We start from the raw sequence: 14,873 nt of genomic DNA, 5'->3' as shown, positions 1-14,873 counted from the left end.
AAGTTGCGGGATGATGGTGCTTTCAAGAACACTGATTCGCGTTGTGCTTGAAGCGGTCTCTGTGTGTTTCCCGCTCCAGATCGGCGTGACTCGCTCGGAAGTGGCCGGCTGCCGTCACAATTGTACCTCTCTCTCTGTTTTCTCTCTAGAAAATTCGCCCCAACACAGCGCGACTTTGGTGTATGTGTGACCCCGCGTTCGGTTTCTGCCTGTCCGAACAAGATCGGCAGCCTCGGTCAATTGCCGCGAGTCAGACAAGCGGCTTCAATTGCGTACCTGAGAGGCTTTCTATGTTGGCCGTCACCTTCGTTCGAGAGGGCTCTAGCGTGCTCGATGTTGGTGTAAGGTCCGTTACAGTCGATACTGCCTGTTCCATCTGCTCCCACAGTAACTTATTCAAATTCGTGGAGGGACACGGTAGCAGAGAAACCTTGGTCCTTGCTCGTAGGAGGTCAGAATGGAGCTGCTGCAAGAAGGAACGGGACCACCAGATGACCTTATAAGAGAATCAACGAGATCGTCCCACTAGCTTTAGGAGTCACACGTCACACGTCACACATCCTTCACGAGGGCTCGCTGGCTTTGCTCGCTTGTTTGCTTCTCAACCCGACTCGTGTGAGGAAAGACAGCCGGCACTTTTACTCTAGCCTCTGCTCTGGAACCGGTCGGATGATCGCCGGAGCTGGATTCGAAGAGCGTGAAATGCGTTCATGTGTCACACATTCTGTCCTGCTAAGAGCGTCTCTCCCAGTCTAGAGGCATGAGCGTCACACAAGACCATCAAACAAGACCGTCACAGAGCGGAACACTGCAAGTGTTGAAAGCGGGCGAACAGCATTCCACTTGCCCTTGCCGATCCTCTCCGACTTTGGCGAGGGTTTAGGATATCGCCGATTTACTTCCTAAGCACGAGCCCGATTCAAATATTGCCGATTCGATCACACTCTTCTCTCAATACTCACGCTCTCATCTACCAAGGATCGCCATCAATCACACTTCTGTTCAGGCCCAAGCTTGGCATGTTTTCGTGAGAATAATTGCTTGCGCATATGTTTACGCTCCTTGCTATGTGTCAAGGAAAGCTATAGATCGATCTTTCGACCAGTGTGTTTTGGGTGTATGTGAGAGTACAAGAGATGCTGAATGGGCATCAACGAAAATGAATGAACAAGGCCAAAGAAGAAGAAAAGGTAAAGAAACGATTGCATCTGTTGGAAAATGCAGGCGGGAAAAGCGACAACCATTAAATGTAGGTGTCGTAAGCCTGGGGAGCAAGGGTCTCGGGGGTGTTGTTCTTCATCGAGAGCGTGTGGGCAGTGCGGGGAGCGGCAGGGAGACGCTTGAGCTGGACACGCTCACCCTTAGCCTTAGCCGTCTTCTTGAGCTCAGCGTTGCGCTTGACACGCTGCAAGAAGTCGTCACGGCACTTGGAGTGCTTGACGTGCTCGATGCGCACGTTGACACGCTTCTCAATGTATCGGTTGCCAACCACCTTGTAGATGATCACACCAACGGCTCGTGGGGCGACGTTAAAGACAACACCGGTACGACCGTGGTAGTACTTGTGGGGCATACCCTTCTGCTCAGCGGCGTTGGCCTTGATGTCGACAATGTCACCGGCGTGGAAGGGTCGGAGGTAGGTCGACAGCTTGATGGGACCATGCTGGCGGAACTTCCTCGCAAAGAGGTGACGGGTGCGGGCCCTGTAACCGAAAGAGTGCTATTGTTGTCGCAGTGGTGTGCAATGCGTAATATATGGTAAGGAAAGGGTCAGCATTTGGCCCGATGTTGATAGTGGGCGAAACTGTTGCCAACAAACGTCACGTCGTCGTCTTTGCATCATCCAAACAGTCGGCAAGGGTCGATGTGATCTTCAAAGTGTTCTCCTTCCCGACATTTCCGCAGCAGATGAGGCAACCCTCAATCTTATCCTATCAGCGAAGCTTTCGCTGTCTCCATGTGCTCTGACTCTTGAGCCATTTTTAAATGTGTGTTGTCGGAGTGATGCGTGCTGTAGAGTGCATGTCCGGGCGAATAGGCGCGATATGTCCAGCATGAAGAGCTTGGATTTCGGATCGACCTCGTAAGGAATCTGAAGCTGCTTTCCGAAAGGACGAGGAGAAGAAGCTGCAGTGTGCCATGACATCCGTCGATTCTGCAACTTCTACGTGAATTGCAACCTTCGAATTCTCGAGCAATGCTGTGTCGGCTGATCATGTTGGGGCTGAGGATGCTTCGGCGGATGTACGACAAGACAAGAATGCTGTCGACGGTTGCCGTGATCACTTGGATTTGCTTCAAGGTCTTCAGTCTGCCCAAGCCGTTCGTTCTGCTAGTCCTTCTTATATTTCGTTTCCATCGTAATGAACAGCGGCACTGCAACGATCGGCGGATCGATCCAGTTCATCTTCATCATACGTCCTGAACACCGTTGTTTGCAATGTCGTAACTTCCTTCATCGACAGCGATACCTCGTCCTCCTAAGGATCATGTTATGCCTGCTGATTACTACTTCTGTCCGATCAATTGCTGGCTGGTTGATGCTAATTGTCGATGCATAGACTTGACTTGACGTTGCTGGCAGCCTTGAGATCATACTTACAGGCATCGTGGATTAATGATCTCTTGAGGTGGTGATGGTGACGAAAAGGGTGATGATGACAGGCACCTCGAATCCCTTTGGTCTGGCTTGCTCGCTGAGACTGACCGGCTGGTTGGCTTCTAAGAGACTGAGAAACTGACTTGTGGCTACAGTGACTAACTGGCTGGCCGACTAACAGACCAGATTTGACCTCGAATTTCCTCCAGCCTGACTCTTGGTCTGCTCCTGACGCAGCACCTCAACGAGGTAAGGAGCGAGGCATGGCCTTCGACTCTTCGCAGGCTGCAGGCTGATTCTCTCTCAAGCGCGGACCCGCTCCCTGATGATGAGGTTCAAGTTCGTGGGTAAAAAAGGAGATGAATACAAACTTGTATCTGACTTTCTTCGGCCGATGGTGTTTCCAGCTGCAAAAATGCAGGCCCCCAAATACAAAGTTTAATCAGTTCGAATTTTGACTGGCTTTGCTGCCGTTGTGTTTTTTCGACACTACGCTCGCTGCGAAAAACTGGTCCATCGCACTCCAATTCCTAGCCAGCCAGGGAGCCAGCCAGTAGAGTTGAGACCAGGAAAAGCAGTGAGTTGTCGACCCTGAAATCAAAGCACCACACAGAGACAAACCCCAGCCCACAGTCAGTGTAGCGAGTCGAAAGCAGCAGCAGCAGCAAGCAACCAAGCAGCGTTCAGAGAGTCGACACACAACAGCAAGCTCAAGTCGTTGATTCACTCCGTCCTCGTCACCTTCCAGTCCCTCACCATATCCATCAAGGTAAGTCGCACCCGAACCCATGCGTTCAGGTGCTCGAGATATGCCCATGGTGGCCTCGATCAAACACAGCCCCCGCGACACATGTCAGCAACACTGGCAACAGCAGCAGCAATGAAAGAGTATTCGACACGACCAAGGATTGGACTACGACAACGACATAGGATCATTCCATAGCATCGACAACTATACCCGACATCATAAATTACCCATATACCAACGACACAACTCGCTCTCTCAGTCACAATCATGCGCACGACGCCGGCAGGACATATAGATGGAAGCATCGTAATTGGAAGTTGGTGTACATCCGATTCCCCAACAAAGCATGGCGTCCTCAGCACACATCACTAGCACGCATTGCTTCCATCAACAAACTGCCAGATCAGGCGTCGCGTTTTCATCTCATTTTGGGCTGCATCACACGTTCAAACGTATTCGCAGATGCCTTTACCTCTTCTTCACAGAAGCTATCTCAGCCTAGGCGCATCGCTGGACTCCAATCACCTCAATTACACCAGCTGGCAGGACGTATTCGACTCTACATCAAGAGTCTGTGCCTCGGGAACGTCGCTAGTTGTCGTAGATACTGTGTTCGCACACCTCTACTCAGCCGCTACGTTTGTCTGGGATGAGGACGCTAGAGTTTCGAGCTTCCTTTGCCTACCCAGCGCTGGATGATCACCACTCAAAATCACCCTCCTTACTCTTTTCATTCGGTTGTTCGTTGGTTGTTGCCGACAGAACCAAGGGTGACTTGATCGAGGCAACTTAGCATTTCAAGAGCTTTGACCCTCGCATGCACAAATAGGCAACATCAGCTTGGTCACGGTTTTTACTGACCTACATGTTGCCCGCCCTGCTCTCTTGTCTTGACTCACTCTCCTTTTCTCTCTTTTCACCGCATCGTAGACAAAATGCCTCGCGCTCCTCGCAAGCAGTCCAAGACCGCCAAGGTTCCCCGACGACCTTTTGAGTCGGCCCGTCTCGACAGTGAGCTTAAGCTCGCTGGTGAGTACGGTCTGCGCAACAAGCGTGAGATCTGGCGCATTGCCCTCACCCTCTCCAAGATCCGACGTGCTGCTCGTGAGCTCCTCAAGCTCGACGAGAAGGACCCCAAGCGTCTTTTCGAGGGCAATGCCATCATTCGCCGTCTTGTGCGCATTGGTGTGCTCGACGAGTCCCGCATGCGTCTCGATTACGTGCTCGCCCTCAAGATCGAGGACTTCTTGGAGCGTCGTCTTCAGACCCAGGTCTTCAAGTCTGGTCTTGCCAAGTCCATCCACCACGCCCGTGTCTTGATCGTTCAGCGTCACATTCGTGTCGGCAAGCAGATCGTCAACGTTCCTTCCTTTGTCGTTCGTCTTGACTCGCAGAAGCACATTGACTTTGCTCTCACCTCGCCTTACGGTGGTGCCCGTGCTGGTCGTGTTAAGCGTAAGCGTGCTGCTGCCGCCGCTGCCGCTGCCGGCGGTGACGACGCCGAGGAGGACGAGGAGTAAATTACTCTCCCACCTCTCCTTCACCCTCAATCATCAACTCAACCCCCTCACATCACATCTACGCTCCAGCATAGGTCCACTCTTTCGACTCACGATGGCTAGCTTGCCTTTCAGCCTTAGTTGAGGTGAAAAGGTGGATCTCTTCAACATGCACACATACACATTGTATTTTTTCTCTCTTCATTCTTTTCACCAAAGAGACCCGGGCACGCACCTACACACAGCGTCGTGTCGACCCACACTCACATCACGCACACCCCCAAAAGAAAGGCAATATTATAGGCTTCTGCTCTCCATACTCTCCTGTTTGTGCACGGTCTGTTTCATTGTCGGTCTTGTCTTGTGCGAATGAGCTTGCTGATTCCGGTTAATAGTACATGTGAGAGGATGGGTAAGGGTTCATTCTTCGGCAAGCTGCAATTCGAGACTCTCAGCATAAACCTCTTGCATCAGTTCCTGGATCTCTCCTCTTGTCTCCTTGACCTGGTTGTTTAGCTCCGCTATCCGTTCCTTTGCTTCTGCTTCATCCCTTCCCCCATCGCTTGCCTCTTGTGACGGCATCAAAGTTGTCTTTCTGAGCTGATCGCGCTGAACAACACTCCGCAGTAAAGCGTTTTCTTTCGTCTGAATCTTGTCTGCAAGTGTTGCGAGATTTGGCGAGGTACAGTGGGATAGTTCCGTTTGAATGGCTCGAAGACGATGCCCGCATTCTATAAGTGCTTGTGCAGTGATCTGGAGGATCTGTGCGAGGAGGTCTTCAGAGAGAGGGACGGTGGTTGTGCTGCATCCTGAGCAGCCGCGGCCGTTGCCGTTTGGCGCCGTTTCGGATTCAACTTCGGCAGTGTGGGTAGGGTGTGAGTTGGTGTTGAGCGACCCATTCACAGGACCAGCAGAGGATGAAGACGAAGGATTGAGGAAAGTATCAAAGGCATCGTCGTATTCTCTCCAGACGCTAATACGGCGTTCTTGGACTTCTTTGACTGCTTTTAGGAGCTCCAGGGGTGTGGAGGTTGAGGTTGAAGGTGCAATTGCACCGTGAATGCCATTCGGTGTTGGTTCTGGCATCCTGGCTGATAAGGACCGAATCGATAGCTGGGGATGTGAGGAAGGGTGTGTGGTGGAGGTCCAGAAGACATGGTGGAGGCATACGAAGCTTTTGAAGGTGGCTCGGGATTATGTGATTACGTAATGCTTATTTTTCGACGCGGTCCTACTGCGAAGGTTGTGGAGTTGACCTTTGCTGTTGCTGCCGCTTTTGACAGCTTCACATACAACACTTCTTAAGTCTCAACACCATCTCGGCCAAGATCTTGTCTGGTAGCTCTCCACACGACGGCAGAGGTTCCTAGCTCGTATTCGCACGCACCCGAACTCAACAGTTTGCAGTCCGACAAGCTTCAGTCTTGATTGCACCGCATCGAGATCCAGCAAGGAATTCTGGTTCAACACACACACCACCTAGCATTTTAGCATGTCTGAACGTGTAAGTCCCATCCTTCACCTTCACTGGCACCACTTACAACTTTATGGTGCTTCGTATTGCTGACACTGACATCTACCCCCCATCCCCTACTCAACCCGATAATCACTTCCGCAACGTAGGGCCGAGGCGGCAGAGGAGGACCCTCCAACCGCGGCTCTTCCAACAGCCGTGGCAACTCCAACAACACTCGGGGTGGCTTCTCCAACAACCGCGGCGGCGGTCGTGGTGGATCCCACTCCTCTAGCTCTATCCCATCAGAACGTCCTAAGAAGGAAGCAATCCTCGATCTGACCAAATACATTGATCAGAAGATCCGAGTCAAGTTCGCAGGTGGCAGAGAAGTGTTTGGTATCCTAAAAGGTTTCGATCAGTTGATGAACCTCGTTATGGACGAAGTTACCGAATCGCTGCGGGATGAAGAAGGGAATGTCACAGACAAGACAAGGTCGCTAGGGTTGGTGGTGTTGAGAGGTACGGCGTTGACGGTGATCAATCCTGCTGATGGATTTGAGAGTATCGAAAAGTAAGTGTTGCTTCGCTTCCATGAAGTTCTGGACCATTGAATGGGGAATTATGGCTGACTGATTCTTTCCGCTTCTTCTGCCACGCAGCCCTTTCGCATAGGCCGACTGAGGAACGAACGCCGCTGCCGAGTTTGAGAGCACAAAGCAAGCATGACGACAATAATTCAGTCAATCTATTATCTAGCACCACGCAGGTGCAGGTCACGATCACGAATGCAAAAGGTGTACTTGTAAGGCCTTGCTTATCAGCAAGCGTGCTCACTGGCGTTCATCGGGAAGAGCCAAAAGATCAGTGAGGAAGTCGACACAGAACGAACAGCAGCACGCACGACTTTCTTCGCTCAAGTGACTGAGATTCAGAAGATGAACAGGAACGGCGTCTATCGAACAGATCAGTATCGTAGGACCAGCTTCAGCCTCGAAGCTCCTTCCATCCAGGAGCATCCAACACAAACCCATCCCTCGACTCACCAGACATCACATGATTAACCTCCAGCTCCAAATCTCTTCTCGGATCCCACTCCCAGCCCTCCTCCTCCTCCTCCCCCTCATCCTGCAGATCCCACACACTAACCCCGACCTCGTTCTTCCCCCTCAAATCCACCACACCACTATGAACCGGGAACTTAATCTGCGGTCCTAGGTTGTTCACATACTTGCCCATCTGCCAGCCGTTTATATACAGCTGTGCGCGGAACTTCCTCCCTTTGCGCTGTTTGAAGATGAAGTTGAGTCCGATATCCGTTTCACCGGGGGCATTCAGAGTGAAGGTTGTTCGGTAGAACACCACTTTCCTTCTTCCTCTTCCTCTTTTGCTGGAGTGTAGAGGAAAGGGGAGCGAGGTCCAAGAGGAGGTATCGAAACCTGGAAGATGCCAACCTTGGACTTCCGCATGCAATCCCCCTTCATTCAGACTTCTCCTAACCCTATCCGGCGCGTTTTCGCCTTTGAAGTTTCCTTGAACCTTCCATTCTACCTGTGGTTCAGCAAGAGAGTTAGAGCGGAGAGAGGGGAAAGAGAAGGCCACGATTCCGCGTGGGAGTTTCACCGCTTCCAGTGCCCGATCTTCTCCGTGGAACCCAATGGGTAGTTCGCCAGCTTCCATCTCTATACCCATATGATCCTGCAACACTAGCACCACGTTCGCCTCCTCACCCTCGGTCAAGACCCTCGATGGAATAGTAAATCTTCTACCAGCAACAGACGTCTCCCTTCCCGCCTCGGCACTTCCTAGATAAACACCGTTAAGCCAAACACTAAACGCGGACGACCTCCCGCCTTCCACCTTAACAAACAAATCTTTGATACCTTCTAACTCGGAGGGAGTAGAGAAGTGTCCGCGCCAGATGATGTAGTTGGAGTGAAACCCATATTCTGAAGCAAAAAGAATCTTCCCTTGCGTATCTAAGCTAGAATCCCGGGTGTAAGGGTTAGGAGAGTGAGTTTTGTTCGCTTTTACCCAAGTAGAATCGTCGTGATCGGGTTTGCCTTCGGGGATTGAGTCTGCCCATTTCCAGTCGAGCTTACTCAAATGAGGAGGTTTCCATTCCAAAGCTGCCTGAGAGGGCCCGGGGAGGGAAAGAACATAGAACCATTCATTCGGGGTTTGTGGTTTCGCTTCGACTCTCTTTCCGTTCCAATACACGTATTTGAGGCTGCGGAGGGCCATCATTACCGCGGTGGAGTCCTGAGAGAGCGAGCCCCAAAGATGGAGGGTATCGAGTGGACGAGCGGTGGTTGAGTAGGTGGCGTTACGGAGAAGGTCGACTTTGATGAGGATTACGCTGTCTTCTGAGTAGTTGAAGAAGCGGTTTGCCAGGTTAGCTTTGTGGGGTCGTAACAGGGATACGGAGGGTGAGGAATCGGAGTAGCGTGCGGGAGCAGCAAAGTCGCGCTGCGTGAAAGAAGTCGATGTGATGTGAATAACGATATAAGTGCCTCCTGATGTTTTGTACACCACTTGGCGACTAAACACATTGCTTGCGGTACGATAAGGAACTCTAGCTCTGACGTTGTAAGGATCAGTATCGAGATCCGAATGCATGCTCTTCAACAGCTCCCATTCCTCCCCATCTACCTGTTGCACCTCAGCTCTGGTGGTACTGGTGGTGAACACCTGCATACCCACAAAACGATTCTCCCCATCCTGCATCGTGAGCGAATATTCGATCATCTGTCCCACCTCGTAGTCAAACGAAATCACCACAACGTTCGCCATCGTCGCAACCCTATACACATTCACAGTGCTGAACCTTAACAACAACCCACCCGGCAACTCTTGATCCACTGGAACAATGTGACTGTCTCGACCTTTGAGAAAGTTGGTCCCGAACAGCTCTTCGTCGCTATCACTCCGCCTTTCCCCCACGGTGATGCTTTCGCCCAGAGATTCGATCGTGAGGGCAAAGTGGGTGCTTCGAGACTCGGTGGTGTTGTCGTATCGGATGAAGTAGAACTTGCTCTTTGTCTGCGGGTTTTCGAGCACTGTTGTGCGGAAGAGGTTGGCTTCAACTTTGTGTTTCGTGTCCATATCGTAGGTCTGAGATAAGTTGAACCCAGGCTCGTCGACAATCTGCTCCGTCATCGCCAAGTCCATGAAACTAGAAAGGAAATACCCCTGTCTCTTAAGCTCCGTATACTTCCCAGTCGTTTGTCTGTGCTCGTCAATCGCCGCCCCATAATCATAAGAAGTATAGACATCAGGTTCGGCAAGTCCACCCCAATTCGTACCGCCATACACCATATACAACGACAACAGTGTCACTCTCTGAGACCACAACGCAGTATTCGCCACCCGAGTGAAACTTGCATTTGTCATCCTCCCACACGCTTCATACCCAGGTCCTCCATAAGGGTCGTAACTTCCACCCTGGAACTCTGGGATGTAGAACGGCTGATCGGGGTTCGTCTCCTCATGATACTTCAGGTAGTCATCGCGGAATGGGACCCATGTGGATGGGTGCGAACAGTCAAAGCGTTGAGGGTAGGAGTCGAGACCGTAAAGATCGACTAGATCGACAAAGTTGGAGTCTCGACTAGGATCGTTATACGTGATTGGGACTGATATGCCGTGAAGTTTAAGGATGGAGACGAGTTCGCGCATGTAGGCTCGTTCTGCGGCGCCTGTTTTGTATTCGTTATCTGCTTGTACGAGGATTACGCTTCCTCCTGTAATGCGGTCTGATTGAGAGCTGTTGTGGACGAGCTGATGCTTGACTACGACTTTAGAGATGGCATTGATGTAAGGCTTCCATGCGTTTTGCCAAGCTGTGTCGTTGGTTCGGAGTACAGCATCGATGTTGACTGTCCAAGGGGCCATACCGCCCACGGTGGTCTCTGCATTGATGTATGGGCCTGGTCGAACGATGACGAAGAGACCTTCTTCTTTCGCCATCGTAAGGAAGAAGTCCAGGTCGTTGACGCCGGTGAGATCGATCGAAGCAGGATCGGGGGTGGGCTGAATAAGACCCCAATGTGTGTAGATCGAGGCGGTGTTAAAGCCAGCGGCTTTGATCTTCTGAATCACATCCCTCCATAGGCTGGGCACGGGAAGACGCCAAGGATGGAACTCGGCTGCAAGGATGAAGAGTCGTTGTTGACCACCAGCGAGAGCTAGACTGTATTTGTCAAAGACGATGGCTGAGTTGTTGCTGGCCAGTGGTAGGGTCCATTTCTTGGATCGCCATGAATCAGTACCGTGGTACAATGCGGTCGCATTCTGATGAGGGGAGGAGGATTGGGGTGAGAAAGGCACTTGGTTCGCACTTGCAGGATGGAAGAGACACGCAAGCCCTGCGGCGACACAGCCTGTCAAAGCTGCGGCTGTCAGCCTCATCCTGAAACCATTCCGATTTCGCTACCTAGAAGAGCAAACCAAGCAATTCCGGCCCTGTGTCGATGCTCTGTCGGGCCTTGAGCTCTATACAAAGGATAGACAGATGGATGTCTAGGGAGCAACCGATGTGGGGATCGCCCCGAGCGCGGTATTTGACAGGAACTTTGCTTGTGGGGTCGGCCGTCGGAATTGTACGCTTTTCTGCGCCTTCGAGTGCTAACCGCTGAATCCTTGCCCGGCTGACGAAGTCGTCTGCAAGAGCAAGCTGGCTCCTGCTTCTCGCTACAAGAGCTAAGAAAGCTGTCAGGATAAGCATGGTTAACGTGATGCAAGTCAAGAGGTGCAGAACGCATGAACCGTGCACATTGTGGAGGGAAGCAACCGAAATTTGGCTGGCGGTTTTCTCACACTTCTATCTGACAAGGCTGGTCTCATGTCTTGCTCCTATCGGTCAACTTTAGCATGGATGGATGCGATCATCTAATGGAGCCTCCTTCCTGCAACGCAAGCTCCCTTCACGAGTTCAGAAGAGTTCTCGCTTGGTTTCTGGCTGCCAATGGGTCCCTTCTGTCGGCCAAGAGCCCGGCCCACGTAAGCTCTCCCTCATCGTTGATGCATGTGCTGATATTAAACCCGATTCTGTGGATGAGAATGAAGTATTATTCCAGACGACAGAGAAAAAGCGTGTTGCGTCCTAATGTATAAATTACAACGACGCTCAGTACAGACGAAAAGGACAAAACTTTATATGGCGAGACAGTGTGGTCAGATGACGGCATCAGGACTGCCTGAATAGCTAAAGAAGCTCGTTTGCAGACAACGTGCAGTGATAACCCGCGAACGGCATGACGAATGAAGGAAAAGAATGCATGTTTCGTGACGCCCTCAGCGCAGCTCGGGTGGATGGACCTGTTGCAGCGTTGGCTTAGTTGTTGACAGGAGGAACGGGACCCTCGTCCTGACCCGAGTTGTCAATGTTGTGGAAGTCGAGGATCTCGGAGTACATCATGACCTTCCATGTGTCAACAGGCAAGTCGGCGTCGTTGAACGACCAGTCGAATGCCTCCTCAGCCTCGGGCTCGTCAGTAGGGTCGTGGTAAGGAGCGAGGTATGGATGCGCAAGAGCCTCAGCGGCGCTGATACGCGTTCTCGGGTCGAAGACGAGCATCTTTTCGAGCAAATCCAATGCCATAGGGTCTGCATTCTTGAACTTTTGCGAGAAGGGAACACGCTCGCGCTTGGGCAAGGACTGGACGAAACGGAGCGTGTTTTCGGAGCAGATGGTCTTGATTACCTCATCTGGTGGTGTGCCGAGGAGCTCAGTGATGATGGAGAACTGGTTGACGTGGTCCTTGCCTGGGAAGAGGGGCTTGCCTTCGAGCATCTCGGCAAAGATGCATCCTGCACTCCAGACGTCGACGGCAACGTCGTACTTTTGCCAGGTGAGCATGATTTCGGGAGCACGGTAGTATCGTGTGCTGACGTATCCAGTCATCTGAGGGTCTTGGATACGAGCGAGACCGAAATCGCAAATCTTGAGATCGCAATTCTCGTTGACGAGAATGTTGCTTGGTTTCAAGTCACGGTGGACGACACCTGCCGAGTGGACGTACTTGAGACCACGGAGGATCTGATACAAGAAGTACTGGATGAATTGCTTTTCGAGCGGTCGGCTGGTGAGAAGACGGTGAAGATCGGTACCAAGGAGCTCAGTGACAAAGTAGCTGTAGGCAGAACAAACGAGCAAAGCGCAGAGATGCAAGAGAAGGATGTTTTGTCAGTTTGGCAGACCTAGTGAGCAAAATTGGCGGAGCACTTCGGCGCTGCAAGACGCCCTCTTTCGAAACAAAGAAAACTGCTTGATTGGATGTGTTGGCTGTCGCATCCAAGGCAGATAGGTGAACGCTATCGTACTGAAATACTCACATATCTTCAAGAGGCGAGATGAAAATGTCGCTGAGACTGATGATGTTCTCGTGACGGATGTGCTTGAGCAATTTGAGTTCACGGTAAGTTCGCTTGGAGAGAACTGGAGTGGAGAAGGGCTTCATGATCTTCTTGATGGCCACAGATGTGTTTGTGAGCTGGTCGTTGGCGGAGCAGACGAGACCGAAAGCACCCATTCCGACGGGTTGCAAGTCGACATATCGGGTGGTGACCTCGAAGACGGTACCGAAGATGGATAGTTTGACAAAGTCGGCCATTTTGAATTGTAAAAGAAGGAATGCAAACGAATGTTTTGCGATATCGAGACTGAATGAGCCCGGGGACTGAACAAGAATCCAAAGAGGCGGGACGGTGACGCTTCGTGAGAACCAGGTGGGAGATCGTAGCGAATGCGAGAAGCAGGAGACCGGAGAAGCAAACTACAAACTAGACAAGCTGATGCAGCAGGTATGCAGGAACGAGATCGTTTGCGATAGGTCGTCGAAAGCGGCAGTGAGACGCGAAGGTGATATGTCGCGTTCGAGCCGGATAAGACGATGTGCGTTGCAAGCAGAAAGAAGCTATTGCAGGAGTGGACGAAAAGTCGAAACGCGGGTGGTGGTAGGCGAAGGAGGAGGAAGGAAAGAAGTTTGCGTTGATGTGGGACCACGGATGGGAGGAAGAGGAAGGCAGACGGTCAAGGTCGATCGGTGTTGGAATGGATGGTCGTGGTGTTGTTGTTTGAGATGGAAAGAAAGAAAACGACGACGACGACGACGACGACGATGCAGGGTTGTGTGTTTCTGTGGCAAGGAAGGGACCAGGCAATTGGCGAGGTGGATCTGATCAAAGTCGACTTTGCAAGGCGAGGCAACTCAGAAGACGGACGAGGGTCAGGGCACAAGAGGCTGAGGCGATGTTGATCGATGAGGCGCGGCGGCACAGCAGTCCAAGAGCTGTGCCTCTGCCCTCTCCTCTCGGGCTGGCTCGAGTGTCAACTGCCGCTGTGACGCGCTTCCAATGCAGAGCGAACAAGAAGAAAAATAGCACCGTGAATTGAATCTGTTTCCCATCTCCAGCTGATTAGATACAACTGGCTCAGCCGCTGAGTAAGCCAAAAAAGGAGACAGAGAGAAAAAGACAGAAAAGCCGAAAGCGCAGAGAGTCTGGCTGCTGACACTCTGTAATCAAAAAAAGGAATAAGTTAATAGGAAAAACGAAATCATACTGAGCGGTGGATGTCCTTGTGGAGAGGCAGTCGGCCAGTATTCCCAACGTATAGATTACCAAAAGGATAATAATGAAATAGCGGCCGGGAGAGTGATGTGCGGAGTTGCACTTCTGCATCGCCAACACACAGAAATTGCTCAGCATCAAAGAGAGAGAAGGGCGAAGAGGGATGCGCTCTTTGCAAATGTGTGAATCAGGCTTGCATCTCTCGCGAGAGGCTCAGTCGAATCATAGGAGGTGATGCCATTCACACGTCAAAGCAGACAGTAAAGACTTTAGAGTCTTTAGAATCATCCTGTCGAGATCTGAGCGAAGCGAGAAAAGCAAGCAAGGGTCTTTGCGAAGAAGACCTGTGTAGTGGTGGTGACAATCAAGGGTCGTCGCGAGAGAAGGACCTCCCTAGTGGCGTGGCGTGGCGAGATTCTCGGCTCAGCGAGGAGGAGAGGGTCTCGATGGTATGTTTGCCTCTCCATCTCACCACTCTTCACACTAGCGAACATGAAGCGAAACACGAAAGGAGAATGTATTCAGATGGCATTTGGTTTGTATGTATTGACAAGGGAAATACTCTCGTCGATCCCGAAAGACTCGGTTGTTCCGCATTGTTCAGCACTGAGCAATGAGGTCACTACACTGCTCATAATCCCACTTCCATATGCATTTGTAATGAATTCAGAACGAGGAGCGACGATCGCCGCTTGCACCCTGAACATTGACCCTTTTCTCGGTTGCGGCACACGCTTCTCGGCCGTGAGACACTTTTTTTTTTTTTTTTTTTTTTTTTTTTTGTTTTGGGATTTTCTCCACTTCAAGCAGCATTTGCTGCTGTGAGAGGCATGCATGTGGTTCAGGAGCCAACTGATTGTGGAAGTTGGAAATTGAGTCGCCGCCCGCTACTGCCTCGCAGCGCTTGGTCCAACAAGGGAGAATCGCTTCCGATCCGTTCGTAAGATGGTGGCGATCTTTCCCTCCGATTCTGTGGTCTTCATATCTTCTTCTCAACCTTGA

At 51.4% G+C, this 14,873-nt stretch overlaps 6 protein-coding genes across 6 annotated transcripts; 2 read left to right on the top strand and 4 right to left on the bottom strand.

Annotated features, from left to right (window-relative positions):
* Positions 1-1,243: 1,243 nt before the first annotated feature.
* Positions 1,244-1,980, bottom strand: UHO2_00315 (putative 60s ribosomal protein L21-A; the record flags this gene model as incomplete). Its single annotated transcript, XM_041556934.1, has 2 exons — positions 1,244-1,703; positions 1,970-1,980. The coding sequence occupies 2 exons, from the start codon at positions 1,978-1,980 to the stop codon at positions 1,244-1,246; spliced, it is 471 nt and encodes a 156-aa protein (XP_041412868.1).
* A 2,302-nt stretch (positions 1,981-4,282) lies between these two features.
* UHO2_00314 (putative 40S ribosomal protein S9) lies at positions 4,283-4,867 on the top strand (the record flags this gene model as incomplete). Its single annotated transcript, XM_041556933.1, has 1 exon — positions 4,283-4,867. The coding sequence occupies one exon, from the start codon at positions 4,283-4,285 to the stop codon at positions 4,865-4,867; it is 585 nt and encodes a 194-aa protein (XP_041412867.1).
* Positions 4,868-5,266: 399 nt separating this feature from the next.
* Positions 5,267-5,932, bottom strand: UHO2_00313 (uncharacterized protein; the record flags this gene model as incomplete). The annotated part of the gene is made up of 1 exon (XM_041556932.1): positions 5,267-5,932. One exon carries the CDS (start codon positions 5,930-5,932, stop codon positions 5,267-5,269), a length of 666 nt encoding a protein of 221 aa, XP_041412866.1.
* A 406-nt stretch (positions 5,933-6,338) lies between these two features.
* On the top strand, positions 6,339-7,170 carry UHO2_00312 (uncharacterized protein; the record flags this gene model as incomplete). The annotated part of the gene is made up of 3 exons (XM_041556931.1): positions 6,339-6,350; positions 6,470-6,863; positions 6,962-7,170. The coding sequence occupies 3 exons, from the start codon at positions 6,339-6,341 to the stop codon at positions 7,168-7,170; spliced, it is 615 nt and encodes a 204-aa protein (XP_041412865.1).
* A 116-nt stretch (positions 7,171-7,286) lies between these two features.
* UHO2_00311 (uncharacterized protein) lies at positions 7,287-10,709 on the bottom strand (the record flags this gene model as incomplete). Its single annotated transcript, XM_041556930.1, has 1 exon — positions 7,287-10,709. One exon carries the CDS (start codon positions 10,707-10,709, stop codon positions 7,287-7,289), a length of 3,423 nt encoding a protein of 1,140 aa, XP_041412864.1.
* A 925-nt stretch (positions 10,710-11,634) lies between these two features.
* Positions 11,635-12,913, bottom strand: UHO2_00310 (uncharacterized protein; the record flags this gene model as incomplete). Its single annotated transcript, XM_041556929.1, has 2 exons — positions 11,635-12,433; positions 12,636-12,913. The coding sequence occupies 2 exons, from the start codon at positions 12,911-12,913 to the stop codon at positions 11,635-11,637; spliced, it is 1,077 nt and encodes a 358-aa protein (XP_041412863.1).
* Positions 12,914-14,873: the final 1,960 nt, after the last annotated feature.

This window comes from Ustilago hordei (assembly GCF_900519145.1).
Source record: "Ustilago hordei strain Uho2 genome assembly, contig: UHO2_contig_01, whole genome shotgun sequence".
NCBI lineage: Eukaryota > Fungi > Basidiomycota > Ustilaginomycetes > Ustilaginales > Ustilaginaceae > Ustilago > Ustilago hordei.
Note: the sequence above shows the minus strand (reverse complement) of the source record. Positions and strands in the feature narration are given on the sequence as shown.